General features: G+C 35.7%; 1 protein-coding gene, 1 long non-coding RNA gene and 1 other non-coding gene across 4 annotated transcripts; all 3 read right to left on the reverse strand.

The window, feature by feature from the left end:
- Positions 1-2,700: 2,700 nt before the first annotated feature.
- LOC111188973 (uncharacterized) lies at positions 2,701-8,123 on the reverse strand. Of its 2 annotated transcripts, XR_007429460.1 has the most exons (5): positions 7,976-8,123; positions 5,765-5,985; positions 4,535-4,626; positions 2,952-3,080; positions 2,701-2,831 (listed from the first exon to the last, which is right to left on the reverse strand). It is a non-coding gene; the product is annotated as an uncharacterized LOC111188973 (long non-coding RNA). The 2 variants fall into 2 exon arrangements; XR_007429459.1 differs by lacking the exon at positions 2,701-2,831 and having other exon boundaries at positions 2,900-3,080.
- A 2,579-nt stretch (positions 8,124-10,702) lies between these two features.
- LOC103034664 (butyrophilin-like protein 2) lies at positions 10,703-17,891 on the reverse strand. The gene is made up of 12 exons (XM_049472210.1): positions 17,720-17,891; positions 15,625-15,678; positions 15,157-15,504; positions 14,870-15,022; positions 13,880-14,032; positions 13,693-13,779; positions 13,581-13,619; positions 13,236-13,256; positions 12,881-12,961; positions 12,218-12,259; positions 12,101-12,127; positions 10,703-10,822 (listed from the first exon to the last, which is right to left on the reverse strand). Exons 1-12 carry the CDS (start codon positions 17,742-17,744, stop codon positions 10,803-10,805), a joined length of 1,050 nt encoding a protein of 349 aa, XP_049328167.1. The 5' UTR covers positions 17,745-17,891; the 3' UTR covers positions 10,703-10,802.
- Positions 17,892-18,628: 737 nt separating this feature from the next.
- LOC125787894 (small nucleolar RNA U3) lies at positions 18,629-18,840 on the reverse strand. Its single transcript, XR_007429599.1, has one exon. It is a non-coding gene; the product is annotated as a small nucleolar RNA U3 (small nucleolar RNA).
- Positions 18,841-20,473: the final 1,633 nt, after the last annotated feature.

The following is a 20,473-nucleotide window of genomic DNA, read 5'->3' on the forward strand; positions in this document are numbered from 1 at the left end:
AAGAGAGAGAGCTTCAGCTCTCTGAGAAAGTTGTGCCATTATCTCTGGGCTAGTGCAGGTTTCCCTGCATAGCACAAGCCTGCCAGGTGAGGGTAGTGAAGGTGAGGGGGGTGAAGGTGAGGGCAGGCCTGTCCAGAGACTAAGCAGGGGTAACGTTTGGTATTCCGTGTGGAATAATGCAATCCAAACTCATACCCTGTCCCTCGTTATTCTCCATTATACATAAACACGCTAGTTTTCTTGACCGTGGTAGACTATTTCCCCTCCACACATATAATATATAATTAATATATAATTAACATATAATTATTAAGCATTTTATACATTGGGTTTTCAATATCCAATATCTTTACTACAAACATTTTCAAACATTAGTATTAATTTAACAAATAACATAATCAGACATACATAAGCTTCAGCATATTTGAGCTAAACATGCCAAAATAAAAACCAAACTGCTGTAAACTCAAGAAACAACCAAGCTTGTAGTCTGCAAACAGAAGCCTAATAGAAGTCTACAAGAAGTTAATCTAGTTTTCTGGGGTTTCTGCTCAATCTGGGTCCATTTATTCAGTAGTGTTTACATTTCTGGTAACTCATCAGCATGCTCTTCAGTAGGACAACCTATAGAAATCTCTATCTCACAGATCACCTGTTCAAATATACATGGAGGGAACAGGAAACAGCTGGTGACGAATAACGAGGGGGCGGAGTTACACTAAAGGACAAGACAAGAAGTAAACGCTGGGGAGCACATGGCAAGCAAACCAAGGCAGGAGGGCAGGAAAATAACAGACAGACAGGAGAGACACATTTGTCTCTTTAATTAAAGGTTTATATATGTGTGTGTGTGTTTAATGTGTACATGCAGTAGACTCTGACTGTTGCCTGTTGTCAGAGTTTTAATCAGTCTGTGGTGTTCCTGTGTCTCTCCTGTCTGTCTGTGTTATTTTCCTGCCCTCCTGCCTTAGTTTGCTTGCCATGTGCTCCCCAGCGTTTACTTCTTGTCTTGTCCTTTAGTGTAACTCCGCCCCCTCATTATCATCTCCAGCTGTTTCTTGTTCCCTCCATGTATATTTGAACAAGTGATCTGTGAGATAGAGATTTCTATGAGTTTTCCTACTGAAGAGCATGCTAATGACTTACCAGAAATGTAAAAACTACTGAATAAATGGACCCAAATTGAGCAGAAACCCTGAAAAACTAGATGAACTTCTTGTAGAGTTCCATTAGGTTTATTGACTGCAAGCTTGGGTGTTTTTTGAGTTTACAGCGGCGTGGGTTTCGTTTTGGCATGTTTAGCTTTAATAAAGTTAGTACTATTGTTTAAAAATGTTTGTAGTAAAGGGATGGGTTATTGAATCCCCAATGTATAAAATGCTCAATAAATATATGTTAATTATATATCCATTAAATGTAAGTGTGGATTAGAATTGATTGACCCTGATCATGCCCTAGACTTCTCAGTCATAGCAGAGTAGGTGGAGTCAGTCATTGGGTTGTAGGTGGAGCTCCAGGAGTGTGGAGGGGAAGTACTCTACCACGGTCAAGAAAACTAGCGTGTTTATGTATAATGGAGAATAACGAGGGACAGGGTATGAGTTTGGATTGCATTATTCCACAAGGAATACCAAACGTTACCCCTGCTTAGTCTCTGGACAGGCCTGCCCTCACCTTCACCCCCCTCACCTTCACTACCCTCACCTGGCAGGCTTGTGCTATGCAGAAAAACCTGCACTAGCCCAGAGATAATGGCACAACTTTCTCAGAGAGCTGAAGCTCTCTCTCTTTTTATCTCTCTTCTTCCTTCTCTTTTTTTTTCTTTCTTGTTTTTATCTCTATTTTTCTCTCTTATTTCTTTCATTTTTTTCTCTCTTTGTTTTCTGTCTCTCCATTTTCAACTTTACTACATGCCCCCCAACCCTCACTTTCACTTTTTTCTTAAATTCACTACCCTGTCCCCACATCTCTCTCACTTTCATCTCCTTCACTCTTTGTTTTACCTTCGCCCCACATCTCACTCACTTTCACCTCCCCCCTGCCTTCCTCCTTTTCCTCATCCTTTCCCCTTCCTTTCACCTTGTCTTTCTTCATCACTCACACTCTTCAGAGGCAAAAGCAAGCTTCACCCAGGATCTGGGTAAAGAAGCTTAGATAAAAACTTGGTAAATATAAAATATTTTTTTAGTTTTTTTTATTTTAATTTTTTTTTTTTTGCCCAATTTTCTTCAGTACTTATACGGAAGCGATAGGATTCTACTCCGTGGCAGGTTCAAAACTTATATAATAAGTTATTTCGCCAATTCACCACGATGGATACTCCTATTGGAATCGAGCGTCTTATATAGCCTCCGTGGCCTCGGCAGCATCTGATTGGTCGATCGGTCCTACTGATATGCAAATGAGCTGACTAAAACTTAGTTTTTCGAATTTCGTCATAGACCTCCATTTTAACGAAATCGCTCTCTCAATACAAAGGAATAGTCTCTCGCCCTCTCTCTCTCGATTTTATAAAGAAGGGGGCGGAGTCGAACCGAAATTCAGGAGCTCCCCATAGAAAATGAATTGGAGAGATTTCTGAGTGAAAGACTCAAAAATCGGCACTTCGCTCGCCCGACCGCCAAGTTGGCTGAGGGACCCAACAAGCAGAAAGAGCAAGAACTTACCAATAGAAGTGTAAAGATAGAGAGATCGAGACAGTTTTTCAAAAATGTTTTTCTTTACTTTGTTATTTTAAGGCCACACTAAAAAAGCAAGGTTTCAGAAAGTGCATAAGCATGATGTTCCACATGATTAGATCTTGAACTGCTCCACCAGGTCCATCAGGTCTTCTGAAAGTTGTTAGGCACATGAAGATGGGAAACTTTTAACAATAAAATAAGATAAGGTACACAGTAACTTTAAGAACACATTGTTTAATTTTCTCTTGACTCGACATAAAGGTTTTTTACCAGGGTAAAAAGTTCTTCACACCCACATCCCATTTAAAAACAAATCTGAAAGTGGTTCTTCTTAGGCATCGCTCAGAAAACCCTTTGTAGAACCTTCGTTTTAGAGAACGCTGGCTGGTGTTTCAGGACCTGGAAAAGTGTGAAAGACAAAAAAAATAGATATTAGACTCACCAAGCTGAGTTTCACCGAACCAAAAAACATCAAGAGTTTCACTGTACTGTGAAATTACTAAGGGTGGTTAAAACCAGAATTTGCAGCAAGGTTTGTGTGTTTGACAGATTCCAAGTATTGTACTCAAGTTTTGAAGTTAATGTATCATATAAATGCTAATCATCTATACTACATACCCAAAAACTAGATACTAGTACAAATCATTAGTATGCAATTGGAACACACTGTGACTTCTACAGATCATAGTTATCGGCTGAATCATAATTCAAATGGAAAAGGAATATTAAACTAAACTGAAGGCCAGCATGACTGCAAATTATGTTTCAAGCTATTTCACCTTCACATAAATTTACAATGTAGGAATAAAATCATGTAAATTTTGCTAGAGAGTTACAGCACTCCCTTTTTGATGTTCCAATAAAATCAAGACATCACAATACATTACCCATAATAATAATGATATCACGATACTGTAATTCTGCAATACTTGTTATATCACAAGAAAATTCTCTACGATACTTCACGTCCTCTGTTACAGAAGAGGATAAAATACCAATAAATCCATAATTACAGGTATTTACTTATTTAGTAGTGTCAATTTCACAGAATGTAACAACCAATATTCTTCACCACAGGTTTACCCAATTTATTTAATTAGCGCCACCATGTGGAGTAATGAAGCAATAACTACAGCTCCACCATGTGGAGTAATGAAGCAATAACTACAGCTCCACCGTGTGGAGTAATGAAGCAATAACTACAGCGCCACCATGTGGAGTAATGAAGCAATAACTACAGCTCCACCATGTGGAGTAATGAAGCAATAACTACAGCTCCACCATGTGGAGTAATGAAGCAATAACTACAGCTCCACCATGTGGAGTAATGAAGCAATAACTACAGCTCCACCATGTGGAGTAATGAAGCAACAACTACAGCGCCACCATGTGGAGTAATGAAGCAATAACTACAGCGCCACCATGTGGAGTAATGAAGCAACAACTATAGCGCCACCATGTGGAGTAATGAAGCAACAACTATAGCGCCACCATGTGGAGTAATGAAGCAACAACTATAGCGCCACCATGTGGAGTAATGAAGCAACAACTATAGCGCCACCATGTGGAGTAATGAAGCAATAACTACAGCTCCACCATGTGGAGTAATGAAGCAATAACTACAGCTCCACCATGTGGAGTAATGAAGCAATAACTACAGCTCCACCGTGTGGAGTAATGAAGCAACAACTATAGCGCCACCACGTGGAGTAATGAAGCAATAACTTCAATAACTAATGGAAATGATGGGATGAGTTAATATATCGATATCTTATAGATTTAGTCTTGGTTTGGTCTATATTTAAACAGGAATATAATCATTAAATAACGAATATAATAATTAAAATAAGTACCTGATTTCACTGCTCTTCTCTTCTCTTCGTCTGGAATTGCTCTGTTGGCGTCTTGTGTCTTCTGAGTCTGCTGTTCTTTGTGGTCAGAAATCCTGTAGAAACAACAGTGGTATCTGTATGGGTCACTGTGTTGTGTACAGGTAACTGCAGTAACTGCATGGGTTGCTGTAGTGTCTGCACACACAGATACCGCAGCTACTCATGCAGTGTGTGTGTGTGTGTTAGGTGTTAGGTGAGTGATGCAGAAGACACAATTAAATGTAATTTGGATGTCCAGTGCATTCAGACTGAGATGCATCTGTTTAAATATGATTGTAATTGCATTTTTACAAAATGGAAAAAAAACTCAAAGTGCAAAACTAAACAGTCTGAGCACAGCCTTAAAGACATACAAAAAGACCTGGCATCTTTAAAAAGGCAACTTTCAAGAAGAAGGGAAAAAAATCATTCAATGTAAACATTATTCAGAGGAAATTTCACAAATTTACTTACAATATAACGAACAATGGCCAGATTTTACTTTATGGTAAAATGTGGGAAAAAATGGCGATCTTTTTTTTTTGTGTTACACCATAAATATTATATAATACCTTTAGCCCACACACAATATACCTATTTCATTCACACTTGTAAAGGCTTACAATGATAAATGGCTATTTTTACACCATAAACAAGCTAAAATTAGTCACGTTTTAAAGTACAGGGTCCTCAAAACCATACCAATGTAGTGTGGAGTTACTTTAAGTTTGTTAATGCTGTAAAAATAGCCATTTCTTTGCATGAGCAATGCTACGCCCCTATCACCAGCATTGTGCGCCTGTTGGGAGCATCGATTAAAAGCGCTGTATTTGAGAATGCTAAGGGTGAATAGATGTGGGCTATTAGACAACTGTTCGTACTCGTGATCATGTTTCAGTACAACCCAAATCCACATCCCACCGGAGTTCTCCTTTAAAGAGCAACACTCTCCCACAGCAGATTCAAGCTCTTCAGGAGAACACAGCAGCTTCTCTATTGGCCAGACTGGGACGTCCATGCCTAGTCCACGATCCTCAGTCGTGACACAGCTGTATGTTTAACTGTTATCGAGAATTTTGGTAAACGAACACATTCCAGAGGAAATCTGACCTGCTGCATCATAATAATAAAAATAATACTATTAATAATACAACTAATAATAATATGGTTAATATTGTGCTCTGAGGCAGAGAAGTGCAGAAAAGTACTTACATGTGCAGTGATACGTAATTCAGCTTCCTCCTCTTCCTCATCCTCCTCCTCAGGCGTGTAGTCTTCATCCGTGCACCCCCTGTTGGCTTGCTCTTCCTCCTCTTCGCTTCTCATCTCTTCTTCATTCTCCCCATCTTCCTCATCTTCCTCACTGCCTTCATCCTCAATCTCTTCTGTCTCCTCTTCATCCTCCACTCCCACATCTCCCTCGTTACCGGCACCTGTGGAAGAGATCAGGACACGCAGTGGCAGTGATGAGAAACACCAGTCTCATAGATCACAGCCTTTCTAGGTGATAAATTAACCTACAGTTAGAGGAGCTACAGGAATCTCCAGTGTAATCTGTTGTTCCTGACTTGTGTGTCACGCAGCAGTATGGGTACAACACTGCTTCTTTTTCTTCTTCTATTGTTTAATGGATGACAACAGCCTGCCTCAACATCCTGCAATTAGTCTGAAAGTCCGAACCACCTAAGGGCGTTTTCACACCTGAAATAGATTTGCGTACAGTAGTTTTGGTTTCACACTAGGGGTGGGCAATATTATATCGTATACAATATATCGTGACACAGAAATATCATAATATTAAAAATCCATATCGTGATAGGACTGTTCTGTCTTAAAAGTAGTCTATTATTTACTGTGAAGCTTTAGGTGTTTTTATTTTATAATTGTTTTAGTTTGCAGTTTATATGCATGCACTAAATATTCTGCAATATTATTTGCTGCATTATATTATTTTATTCTATATTATTTATTTTGCCACATTATGATTATACTGTTATACTATTATACTATATTCCTGAAATTAATGAATTATTTTAGTTTTCCTATATCGCCAAGTATATCGTACCCTGAAATATTGTGATATTATTTTAGAGCCATATCGCCCACCCCTATTTCACACTGCAGTTTAGTGAGTGAACTAAAGAATATATTTTGGTCAATATATTTAATAGTTGAAAATAGTTTAAATTTGCATTCTAATTTACTATGTTTATATTTAGCCAACCTACCTGTGTGTGTAATTCTACTAACTTCCCTGCTTTCTTTTAAAGTAAAACCGTTTCTTTATTAGATGTTTTAAAAGTTGTATAGTACTAAAAAAAAAAAAATGTTTACTGATATAATTAGACGTGAGGGGTTAATTCTAATTTCTCAATATAAAGGTAAAAAAAAAAATTAAAGTTATGTACAGTGATAAACTAAACATTGTATTGCAAATAACATTTGCTGTTGAACGTTACTTTACAACTCATATAAAGATATACGGTCCATGCATGTAAATAAAGCAATGGGCATTAAATTAGTTTGTAAAATAATGTTGAATAGAATAAAATAAAAAATAAATAAAAAAAATACAAATATATTTTTATACATAAGGAAGGTTAAATTCAGGAACAAGAATACAAAACCTACAAACACAGATGGGATTATCTTGCCAGCACAATGCAAAATGCATAATTTACCCTGACTCTTCTGTTAACGATCTTAACGATGGTAATTTAGTGGGGAATTATCTACTATCATGCTTTAGTATACATGTTAATTTGATTCAGGTGTGCAGGTGTGATCCTAATGCTGCACTTTTACGACTTGTGTTTTGCTGAACACACACACATTTTCTTACTATAAAATAATTGAACACTGGTGTAGCTCCATATTCCACATTTAACAACATGCAATGGAAATGCGCCAGCAGCCATATGAGTTGGTGTATGATGTTTTTGCGTCCCTTTATACTGCTAAAAACGTTGGGTAACGTTACTATTATTAGTACTATTTACTATTTTACACTTTATTTACTGTAAAGTTATTGTAAAGAGCCTGTCCTAATCAGCAGCATGTTTGGTTCAGTGTTGACAGGTTTAACACTACTGAGAAATCCTATAAATTAACAACTCACTAATATATTTACACATGAAATAAAGAAGTCCACTGATATTATTTACTCCTCAGTAACTAATAAGCAATACAAGACTGTTAGACACTAAAAACTGTCCAAAATACCCACTAATTAAAGAGTTAAAGCCCGCAGTTGGTTAATGAGTTAGTTAGGGTAGTTAACAGCAGTAAGGCAGCAGCAGTTCAGGTGATCAGTTAATAACAGCGCTGCTCTCAGGCTGCTGGTTAATCTCTAGTTTTACTGTTTCTCTGAACATGAACGGGTCTAATCCTCTGTTTAATCCTCTCTCAGGCGGCCGCTCTCACCTCAGGGCCGGTCTGAAGCTCCTCTCAAGTGGGCTGCTGTTCCTCCAGCTCCGCCGCAGTTTCTCTCCTGAACAGAAATAAATCATTATTTATATTAGCCTGCTGGAGCTCGAGGCGAGGGCTGCGTGATTACGTAACGCCGGTTACGCAGCCGTAACGCGTTTAGCTCCACCCGTATTCAGACAGAGACCACGCCCTCCTATGCGCTGATTGGCTGGTGTATGTCCCATTATTATTATTATTATTATTATTATTATTATTATTATTATTATTATTATTATTATTATTATTATTATTATAAAATTGGAGTATTTTACTTTAAGCCTGTATATATGGAGATATTTGGGGTGCATTATTATTTTCAAGACATACTGGATCAATGACTTCTGTTACAAATCTGTTAAAATTATTGGATTTTTTAAATATGTCAGTTACGGCTGTTCCATATCATATCGTATGGCATAATGAAAATTAATGTTCATTATGTTGCAGTAGTGTATTATAAAAAATATGTTTTTAATTCATTGTTTTGTCATTATCACCTAGAGTATCGTTATCACGAAAATACCATGAAATATCTTGATATCATTTTAGGGCCATGTCGCACACCCATATATATTATTATTTTTAATAACATACATTCAGCTAATAGTATTATTTTAATTAAATCAAATTATTATATATACAAATTACTTATATATAACTATAGTCAAACAATGAATAGATACATATTGTAATTTAAAGTAAATAAAAAAAAAAAATAAATTAAAGTAAATAATAGTGCGGCCTTCCTTTGGACAGGACAGGACTCAGTATTACAGCAGCTATATTCATAGAGTAAATTATAGTACTGCCTTCCTGTGGACAAACTCAAAGTTCAACAAAGTTGATTCAGAGTAAAATGAAAAATACTGTGAAGTTTTTAAATTGCTGTAAAAATTACTTGATTAATTGAATGTTGATTGCAAATTGCTGGTTGCTCAGATAGAAGAGAAAGCAAGAAGGACTAACAAGAAATTGGTCCAAATAGAGCATCAGAAAGCAAAAGAATGGTTGAGTGCTGCAAATAGGAGGAAGTCCGTGTATGCACCATCTCATAGTAAGAAAAGAAATCCATGTGCTTGATACCACGATTGACCAAGGAGCTTTTAGCCAAGGAGACGGTTACGGCTTTGAGACACATCAGGTATAATCTACGCTTTAGTTCAGACCAAATGGTTTTTCAAAATTAATATCAATATAAATTAATATCAAATGGTTCTAACAAGCATTGCACATATTTAGCTTACTTATTATTTATATATATATATATGCAAAAATGCAAAAAAATACCTCCTTATATTTTGTGTTTCCATTACGTTTAACAATTAAAAAAGATATCATGTAAATACTTTAACATTCTCTGTGCTAGAGAGATTAATGCTGAAAATTCCATAAGATCAGCAGATCTACATATACTGTATATATGTTTCAGTTCTCATTGCAGAACATGACCCAGTGCACACAGTCCAATAACCACCAACAAAGTGATATGGAACCTTTGACCCCAACACACATCCTACAGTGTAAACTTTTATTTAAAATTTGCACAGTGAACAGAAAGGAACAGATCAATGTATACAAATAATGTCTTTTAATACATTTTATTTTTGTTTCTTTTGTATTTTTTATCCTAAACTAACCACACGCCTCAACATTTTTAAAAATTACATCCAGCTAAATGATTTGTTTATAAAGTTCAGAAATATTTCAGCACAAACTTAACTACAACAATGTGAGAGCAGTAAAAGTGACATTAATATTATTTTCAAATATAAAATCTTCCAGATAATTGTTAACGTTGCCTAGCAACAATATACTTGTTGTGGCAGTTTTTGTCAGTAATAATTTGCAGTAACACACTTCATCTAATGTAGCAAACATCCAGTAAAAAAGGCACTGTAACGATTAATACAAAAATATGTGCAGTTTTATACATTACATTTGTGTAAGAAAACACCAAAAATAATGAAAATCTAAACTTAACAAAGGTTTATCTAATTTGTAGATTTAACACTTACCTAGCACTACCAAGAAGATGGCTAAAAATGGCCATCTAAAGTCTTAGTCTTAGTAATTTGTTGCATTTATAGCATCCTCTTCTTCATATTTCAGGCTGTTTAATTTTACTAGCTGGATAGTTAGACTGCATCCACTCTAAAGACAGAAATCTTGAAGCATTTAGGGTAGAACTTTACAGCATTCTTAGTGGTGTTGTTGGTTCATGTTTAATACCTTCATATCACATTTCTCCCCCGGCTCCGGCTTGGTGTCTTGTTGTAGATAAAGTTCATCACATCTAAAACACTTGTCTTCACAGATTGCGATTGTATGTCTAGGTTTGTTTCCAGGGCTTAAAACTGGAATCAGTGGTTTTGTGGAATCTATATTATAGAAAGTGTAGAGATGTGATCTTTTATCACAATCGTAAAAAGACAGAGTGTGTCTCTCACAGTCTATATAAACTCCCAGCCTGGAGAACCGATCTCTCACTAGAACCGGAATCATAACAAGATCATTAACATAGTAGCCTTTCTCCTTCTCATACTGAAGAATCCAGAAGTCGTTTTCTGAAGATAAATGAGCATGTTGTTTATTCCACGCTGTTTCAGTGGTTACTCCAACATACCAGGAAGATGGATATTCATAAGACCCACACAATGAAGATGGAGGTTCTGTAAGAGCTGTAATCTCCCAGTAGTATCGCCCTGAACAGATTCTCTCTTCACACAGAACACGAGCATGATCTGTCTCTTTAATGTTAAAATTCCATGTTATTCTTGTCACATTACTCTTGTCCACCTTCACCTTTACAACCTCCACCAAACGTGAAGATTTCATTGGCCTTATAGCAACTGGAAAAAGCACATCAGATTGATGTCAGGTTATATGTGAAATTCTTTAAGACCATCAATATACTGTCACACACTACAATTGCAATTAAAGGATTAAACATCTTTAAAAATGTATGTTATAACTTATAAGCAAAATGTACAAAGTTTCAGCTATTTACAAATAACCAATAAAACAAGAAAGATAAGCACTATAAATAAGTGCTCGGCAATATAGCCTTAAATCAACTGTACAACTGAACCTCAATAACGACATCTCCATATTGCTCCATGGGTGGACTCATGGTTGTGTGTCAGGGTGATATGACACATGTTTTATTACCATATTTTTTAAAGATTCTGGAATGTTTCCTACTAGTGTGGACTACAGCTAACTTGACTGATAAAAACGCTTAACTCTTTTTGAGTTTCTGCACACAGGAAGAATACATGTATGTGAGGTATTGTGTTGTTGTGAACAAATCACAACTGTGATGTATTTTGAAATAACACTATTACAACAAATGTGTGCACTTTTACAGATTACATTTTTACAAGAAAACACAAAAAATAACTAAAATATTACCACACAAATATTTACTAAAATTTTACTAATTTTTTTTCAAGATACTTCTGACATAAAAAGGCACTGCACATCACTATGTGTCTGTATATCAGCTGAAACTCTGTATAAGTTGGGTGATGCAATAGGATAATGACCTGAAACACTGCAGCAAGTCCACACCAGAATAACTTAAGAAAAAACAAATCCACCGTTTAGGGAGGCCAAGCTAGAGACCAGATTTCAGATGTTAAGGATTGACTTGAAGAGAGTCGATCACTTGAGGTGTCCAAGGAATAAGACAGAGCAAACAGTTAATTCCAAGAATTCACTTACTTTTTGACAGCTTTGAAGGTGGCAGCCATGTTCTGGACATATTTACAAGGAAAGTTCCTTGTTCATGGATGAGCCACCTAAAGCCACTAGTGACAAGGATTCACCATCGCTTATGCTTAATGAATTGGTGTAGTAGAGTGATGATTAAGTGCTCCCTTATTTTTTTGAGCAGATGTGATTGTGTTAAGATATTCAAAATGTTCTTGTTTGATTGGTTTATTGCAAGCAGCTAGAAGTTGTAAATGTTGAAAGTTGTGATTTAAATGTAGTATTTAAGTAAGTATTTTTTTATTTATTGATGAAATGGAAGTGACATTTTGACACTGGCTAGTAAGTTATAGGTATCTAAATATTTACCTTTGCAGGAAAGCATTTTTTCCCAATCTGTAAAAAAGTAATATAAAAATGCAAATTTGGAAGGAGCTATTTTTCATGTTCTACCAGTGAAATAAAGTCAAATATTTAAATGTTTACCTGTAATTTCTTTTTCTGTGTTTGTAGCTTTGTCTGTTTTTTCTGAAACAGTTCAGTAAGGAATAATGTGTTAGTTTGCTCTTGATTACAGTTTTGAAAAAAAAAGTAGTAAAAAGTAGCAGCTACCTTGCTAATCCAACAAAACAGGCTGTTTAATGGTTTATCTGTTTAGAGCTTTTATTGCAAAAATGGGGCACATTTAGCTGTGGCACTATATTTAAAACACCAACCCAAATGTGCTAATAGCATTCTGTGGAAGGGAAATTCAATAGGTTAGATATTAACATAAGAGGTTACCTAAGCATCTCACAAACTCTGGACAGTCCCACAACTCAGATAAAAAGAGAAACTCTAAAAATATATTTTACTGTAACAAAAAAATTTAACCCTCTCCCGTTTTAGCTAATTTACAGCTCCACATCATCTGATACATCTGCTCTCATCTTGTTGGTTAATTGTGAACAATATAAGTTAATGCTTCATTCCATACCCCACCTAAAACTAAAGCTAGAACAATGAACCAAACATTTGCTCACTGTTCACCTCTTTGTATTGTGTGCAGCAGTGTGTTGTGTGGTGTCAATCATTAAATTGTGTAAAATAAAATAATAGATTCTGAAATTAAGTGTTTCTGATGCATGATGATGTGGTTGATGGTGTTACCTGAGGTTTGAGCAGCTTCTGCAGTTGTTTCAGCAGTTTGATTCACAACAGGACCTGTTTCTGGTGGATGAGTGATGTCTCCTTTAAATTAAATGTATTTGTAAAAGTTAGATAGCTGGTTTTATCTTTCAGAGATTTTTACACAGATTAGAAGTTGCTTAAACATCATTTCACAGGGCTCAACAGGGTTCAAGCCATAATGCTAAGAGACACAGCAGCCTGCCTCAGCAAGTTTACTACAATGCTAATAGCTGATGGTCTTTATACTATTTCTGTAAAAATATGTAAACATTAACAAATCAAGAATAGGTAAACAGTTGCAGTAAAATGATAAGAAGTATTCAGGTCTACTCACCAAGAAGATTTGTTTGTTCACCTAAATGAAAAAAACATTATCATTTAGATCTTCTGTTAACATTCATTTTAAGTAATATATATTATATATATATATATATATATATATATATATATATATATATATATATATATATATATATATATATATATATAAATAAAATAAATAAACTATTTTACTTAATTTAAGTAATTAGAATTGTATGTTATTTTCATTATTTTTTTTTTACACTTGTGTATATTTAAAAAAAATCTCAAAACATATATTCTTTTAGTAAAAAGCAGGTATTCATTCAGAATTAACTGTCGACATTCACCTGGTTCATATTGTTATTCTGAATCTCACCTTTTGATGTGATCTTCTGTTCTTGTGTAAAAATAAGACCTATATTTGAGAATATAAAAACAATTAGAATATTTTCTTACTGTATAAAAGAAGATAAAGAAAAATGTCTTACCTCTGATCTTGGGGATGAACAGGGATGCCATTACAGTGAAAACCATCAGAATGATAATCAGTAAGATGATGAAGGAGACTTTCCATTCTGGAGAAACTCCTGATCAAATATTCAAATTTCTTTTCAGATCTGCTGATAAAAATACTGAACAATTAGTTAAATTGTGTTTAGAAATGTGTTTTGTTACCTGATGGCTGTTCTGTTGCAGGAGCTGATTTGAGTGGCAGAACTCTTCCCTCTTTTATGTCCTGATCAGATAAACCCACAGAACAGGAGATCCACTCTGAGTCTGAGGGAGAGAACATCAGCCAAGATCTCACACTCACCAACCCTTCAGAATCTGAGAAAGACAAAGAGAGAGGGATTATTAGAGTGGTTGGTCATTCTCAGCACTGCAGTGACTCTACTGGAGCATGGAGGTGGTGTGTTAGTATGGGTGTTGTGTTGGTATTAGTGAATGGGTCAGATTCAGCAGTGCTGCTGGAGATCTTAAACATCTCAGTGTCACTACTGGACGGAGAGTAGTACACCAACAGTGTTCCAGGGCAGCTTGCTGTGACCACTGATGAAGGGCTAGACAGTAACCAACAGAAACTGTGAAGCAACAAATTGAGAGCTTCTGTCTCTGACTTTACATCTACAAGGTGTAGCAGATTGGTAGGAATATGTAACAGAGTGGCCAGTGAGTGAACTCAGTATTTTAAAAAGTCCACCTGTATCACATAGCAGTATAAGTACAACATATTAACTTGATGATTCCTATATCTATTGTAACTGTAGATTAACTCTTTTTTTCAGTCAGAAATAAGCTGTACTCTAATAGAAATTAGACTCTGGCAGGCAAAATTCAAAGGGCAACTTGGGGAAATGACAGTTCACAATTAAGACTATTCTCATACCTAGTTCCCCGATGGTGGAACAAACTACCTTCCACTATCAGAAGAGGAGCATCCCTCGCTTTTAGAAACTCTTTAAGTCTGAGCTCTTCAAGGAGCACTTACACTCCTAACACATCTAACTAACTAAGTAGTTCTAATCTCATTTCCTTCTTTTTCTCCTTTTCGTTCTCCATCCCACTTTTATCCTTTGGCCTATATATATATATATATATATTATAATATATATAATTTAATAGACACAAGAGCATTGCTCTGAACACCCTTTTAAAATGTTTGACCTGTTTTGTGCTGAACAACACTGTTCCTGAGTTCTCTTCCTCTCATGTCTTTCCAGGTGATGATGGGTTTTGGTGACCATCCATCTGAGACACAGGTAACATTCACCTCATCTCCAGTTTCAGCCAATGAGAGAACAGGAAGAGACCCAACCACTAGAGTAAAAGATGTTAAAGCAATGTTACATTCAATGTTACTTTTTGTTATTATTAATGAACCAACTTCTCAAGAAACAACCTTATCTTATGCTGATTTTAACATTAACAGCTACTGTATGTTAATATCTTACCTGTAATATTCAGGTTTACACTGGCCTTTTCATACCATCTGTCACTCTGAACAAAGCACACGTATTCTCCTCTGTCTGCTATAGTGAGGTTCTCCAGTTTCAGAGAGACGTACCCTTTCTGCAGATCCCCAAACAGAGACGCTCTTCCTCTGTACTGAGGATCTCCAGTGTTCTCCTGCACCTTCAGATCTTTATACAGCAGAACCGGACTGCCTTCTTTATTGGGTCGGTACCAGCTAACTTCATAGCTCTCAGCATTAAGAGCAGGGGACATTTCACACGGCAGGAGAACAGAGAATCCTACTTTAGCCTGGATGAATCCACCAGGAACCTGCAAAGTGAAGGTTTCTAAAAAAAGACAATTTATGTTTCAATTAGTTTCATTATTTACCTATTAATATTGTTAAGAAAATTTACAAAATATTTTACGAGTAATTCAGGGTTTATAAGTTGGTGCAAACAAATTACCTGCAGTGGAACATCCAAGAAGGCCAAACATCATTAACGAAACAAGCATAACTGCTGATGGAAAAGAAAATTAGTTTGTGTGTATTGCATTGTTGTGCAGTCTACAATTCCATTGAAGGTGACTTTGAAGCTCAAAGGGGATCTATGAACTAATTTAAGATCACTAGGTTAATCTTGCTCTTTTAGAAGAATCATGCATTAACCATTTAGGAGTATAAAGCCCTACACAGCCTCGTTTCTGATCATTTACAAGACCTCATTTCATATTTTGAATCGTAGCGATTACTTAAGTAACAGAGTGCTGCCCATTGTTTAGTTCCCAGAACTCAGAAAGCTTCATAAGTGGGAAGAATCTTCTCTTATAAAGCTCACCAACTCTGGAATAACTTTCCCTATAATGTTTGGTCTCAGATACAGCAAGTCAAGGTTAAAATCTCAGTTGTTTTGTGTGTCTCACTCTGGTTTGTGGGAGGTGGAACAGATGGATGTCAATGTTTCAAGGTGCTCGTGTCTAAGTCACCTTCTAGCTCTGGCTAATCAGACTATCATAGTCTGATCTGCTGGAGTCATTAGCAATACTCAGAGAATTCACATTCTCCATAAATCCAAAACTACCAAAACTAATTTGTTCTCTTTACCTTTCCTGAATTCATTTGCCAGGCTGTCAGGGGTTAATAATCCTTTGATTTTTTTTGTAATATCTATTGTAAAAACTGCCATACAAATAAATTAGATCTCGATTAGGAATTACCTTTGTTCGTCTCAACCTGATAGCAGACTCCCTATCAAGGTATCATCTTACCCTAGCTCCTGATTGGACACAGGGCCTGCTTAATGCCTTGTGATGAAATGTTGTAGAAGGGCAGAGCTGGAGCTGGAGGAGGAAGAAACTTTGGGAGGAACCAAGGCTTACATGTACCTCATACTAAATAGAGTATAAGGGGGGGCCCATCCGGCAGGACAGATAACTCGGAGGAACTTGGTTTGTCAGGATTTATGAAGAACAAACAGCCTTACTAAAGACACCCTGAAACACTGACATCCAACCACTCCACCGTGCACAACACCAGCATCTCCATTTCCCACAATTTCCTATGTCCATGAACCCCTGGATCTGCATCCTTTATGTAAGGAGAAAAATTAATTACCAAAAGCTAAACTAAACAAGTACTTTTTGGTCTAGTCGTAAAGATTGAGGCTGTGTTTGAGCCCCAAACATTTTTGGGAAGGTTATTTATAATAAGAGATGAATAAGAGATGTTAAGGTGGCATGTCATTAAACAGAGCTGACCAAATGCATCTGGTCAAGACCAACTGGGCTAGGCAAGACATCTGCCAGATCTAAAGATCACGGCACACAGGAATTACTCCAGATTCTCTAAATATTTTGATGCTATTCTGTGCTGTAAATGATGTGATTTATAAAGTTTTTGCCATTTCTTTTTTGAAGAAAGGCAAAAACCACTATGCTGTGAAAATTGTATTGGTTGCTCTAGCATTTATTATGTTTGTCCGTAAGCTCAGGTTTACACTCTAACTAGTAGGTGTTTAAGTACCTAATGTTTGCACAAATATTAAGGAGGAAGAAGGAACATTGAGCAAGACTTTTCAGCAGGTTGTATCAATGGCTGATGACATAAAAGTACACAGAACAAAACTGTTATTTTAAATATGTCCAAAATTCTGCATAATCAAGTGGTAAACAGTAATTGAGAGAGTTTTAATGTGGAATGCTCTATTTTAAAGAGACATTTGAGTTTTAGTATGTATTTCTCCAATTAACCATTTCACATGTAACCCCTTTATTACATTATTACATTAGCTTATAAAGCATTGAGTTTTACAATTCTACCAAGTACTTCAGTATTAGTATGTCATCTGATGTTGGTTTTACAAAAATAAAAAAAGTAGACTAGATTTTTCTACTTGCATTCTTCATTCCTCATGCTCTTTATTTTACTCCCCACATGTTAAAATGAACATGAACAGTTTTTTCTGCCATACTTTAATACTGTTTTTATGCTACCTGACAAACAATACCTTAAATATATACAAATACATATGTTTTTAACCACCAGCGACTGGTGTAACTGACCTGTTCGGTTGGTCCACTGAGCCATATTCCTTAGATAAGCATACACAGAGTGAACAAGAAGTAAAAGAAATCTTTTTTTTACAGCACATAATATGCTTTTTATGTCTTTTCGAAAGCAGAAAACAACCTCTCCTCTGTGTGACCATGGTGAAACATTAATAGCAGTGAAATTGCCCATAAACTCTTGCTGAAAAAGGAGGGGCTTCACAGTTGGCACAAATCCAGAGTTAGATCATATAACAAGTACAGTGGCTGACCCTTGAACTTTTTTACACGTTGTCAGCTTACAACCACGAACTGAAATGTATTTTATTGAGATTTAAAGTGAAAACAAACACAAAGTAGCACATAATTATAAAGTGGAAAGAAAATTATAAATGGTTTTACAAAATTTAATCAAATAAAAATCTGAAGGGCTTTTTTTTTAAAAGTTGGAAAATTAAAATAAAATTAAGGATGTATGATGATCAAAAACAAATTAATTGAGGAATACCTTAAATACTAAATGCCTGAATTAATTTATTGCTAAGATATATCATAGAAACACCACCATACATTAAGTTACATAGAAAATGACCCATGAGTGCATTAGAGGGGTAATGATACAAAAAGGTCTTTTATTAAAGTCCTTATTTTTGTTAAAGTATGTTATTGTGCTAAAGTTATGTCCAAAATGTCTGTAATATACTTTATTAGTACATTGTCTTATTAAAAGAAGAAGACTGAATGGACTACAACATCTGTTATTGAGTTTATATCCTGGGATTTGTAGTTTAACTGCAAGCTTCAAAATTGAGCTTCTATTGCTTACCTTTAAACAATCATTTATACCACAGTCTAAACTAACCAAAAGCTATTACCAAAAATTCTTATCATTATTAATATTTTCTTTTTCACTGGTTTCTATAAACCACGCTGCTCATAAATCCCATATATACTCTAAAGCACAACAACGATCATCATCAAAGATAAAGAACAGATGATTTTACTCATCACTCTCCATCAGACTCACGCTCAGAAAGAAGTATCAGGACTCGTCATCGTGGATAGAGAGACGTAACACTTTCAGAACAACTTTCTAAGTTATAAACTATAGAAATGATCCCTGAAAGTATAGTCTTAGTTTCTCAGCTCTACTGATAGAACTCTTTATCTACACGCTACACTTCACACTCACTCTAGATCCTCCTCCTTCAGCTCTGAGATCAGCTGACCTGATGAGGAGAATGCATTGTTTTTATTACATTTACAGTTATTTATTTATTCCCCGATTTGTTCATTACCTGTAACTGCTCTCCCACTGTTTAAATAAGTCTTAAAGCAGTATGGTAATATATACTCACTGTGATTAGTTACTCCAGGCCCTTGCACGTCGATTGGCTGCCATATTTTCAACGTTTCATACTAACGAATCCCAGCAAAGAAGAGGCGGGAGATTGCGAAATACAGGCGCAAAACACATCGCCATTGATCATTTCAGCAGAGAACGCTATAATTCAGTTTTATATTGAGTTGGTTTTGGTTGTTTCTTGTACTTTAATTGAATGCAGCTCTGACACCACCAATCCAACACACCTGAATATATATATATAAGACCTTTTTTCATATACATAACTTGGTATCAGTATGTATCAGTAGGCTATGCATGTTAGGTCGCCTTCAGTTTTGGTCAGTAAAAAAAATTAAATAAAATGTAAAGACCGAAAAATGTTTAAGTGCTCCCCAGAACAGACCACAGTTTTTTGTATTTCAACTGCAGACCAGCAATTAAAGTTAAACTTTTATTGTGAACACATGTACACTGGAAAATTTCCCTTTACTACTATTACTACTTAAGCAATAACACACTCAAGGTTTTTTGCTGCAATGTGTAATATTGGCACTACCGCAGACAAAGTACTTTAGATCAGCACTGCAGTGCCAGTATTACACGTTATAGCACGAACCTCGAGTGTATTATTCTGATAATACCACAGTTCAATTATTACTGTTTATTAAAAGATTTTAGGTTAAAGAGGACGAGAAAATACGATCTGTTTTGTTACAAAAACTCCTCAAGTTAAAATAGTTCCATTGCTGCTCTGTTTGTAGCTGCGCTGTTTGGCTTTTAAGTGCTGCATCGTTGCTAGGTTACCTGTATGTGGTGGAGTAATACAGTGCAGTGCATTACTGGTTGATAATGGCACTTGTAGAATGCCTCTTAGCCAATAATAATAACATTATTTTTATTATTATTATAATTATTGTTATTATTATTATTATTATTATTATTATTATTATTATAACTGTTATGCAAGGGATGTTACAATTTTCAAAGGCATACGTAAACTAAATAAAATCTAATAAGAGCACAACAAAATCCTTCAGTTAGTTTCAGGAGACTTTTTTGGCAACAAAAATACGTTTTAATTATTAATTATAAATTAATTATTATTAATTATTAATTAACTTTCCACTTTGCATCCATTACATTACTTTAAAGTGAATTATTTAAATAACTGTCACATTCCATGTTCTAGGCAACCAATACTGATGAACACTAAAATCACTGTTCTGTTTATAAATGCTGTTAAAGACTGATTTTGATTGACATCATTGTGCATCATAATACTGGGTCATTAGGAATGCCTAAACTCTGGTCACAGCAGCCTCAGCTTTCTGTTCTTGGCTGATAGAAGTGGTCTTCAGAACCTGGCAGAACCTGGTATTCTACTGTAGTTGCCCATCCATCTCATGATTAGACATGTTGTTGTC

Source organism: Astyanax mexicanus, chromosome 25 (genome assembly GCF_023375975.1).
Source record: "Astyanax mexicanus isolate ESR-SI-001 chromosome 25, AstMex3_surface, whole genome shotgun sequence".
In the NCBI taxonomy this organism is placed as follows: Eukaryota; Metazoa; Chordata; class Actinopteri; order Characiformes; family Acestrorhamphidae; genus Astyanax; species Astyanax mexicanus.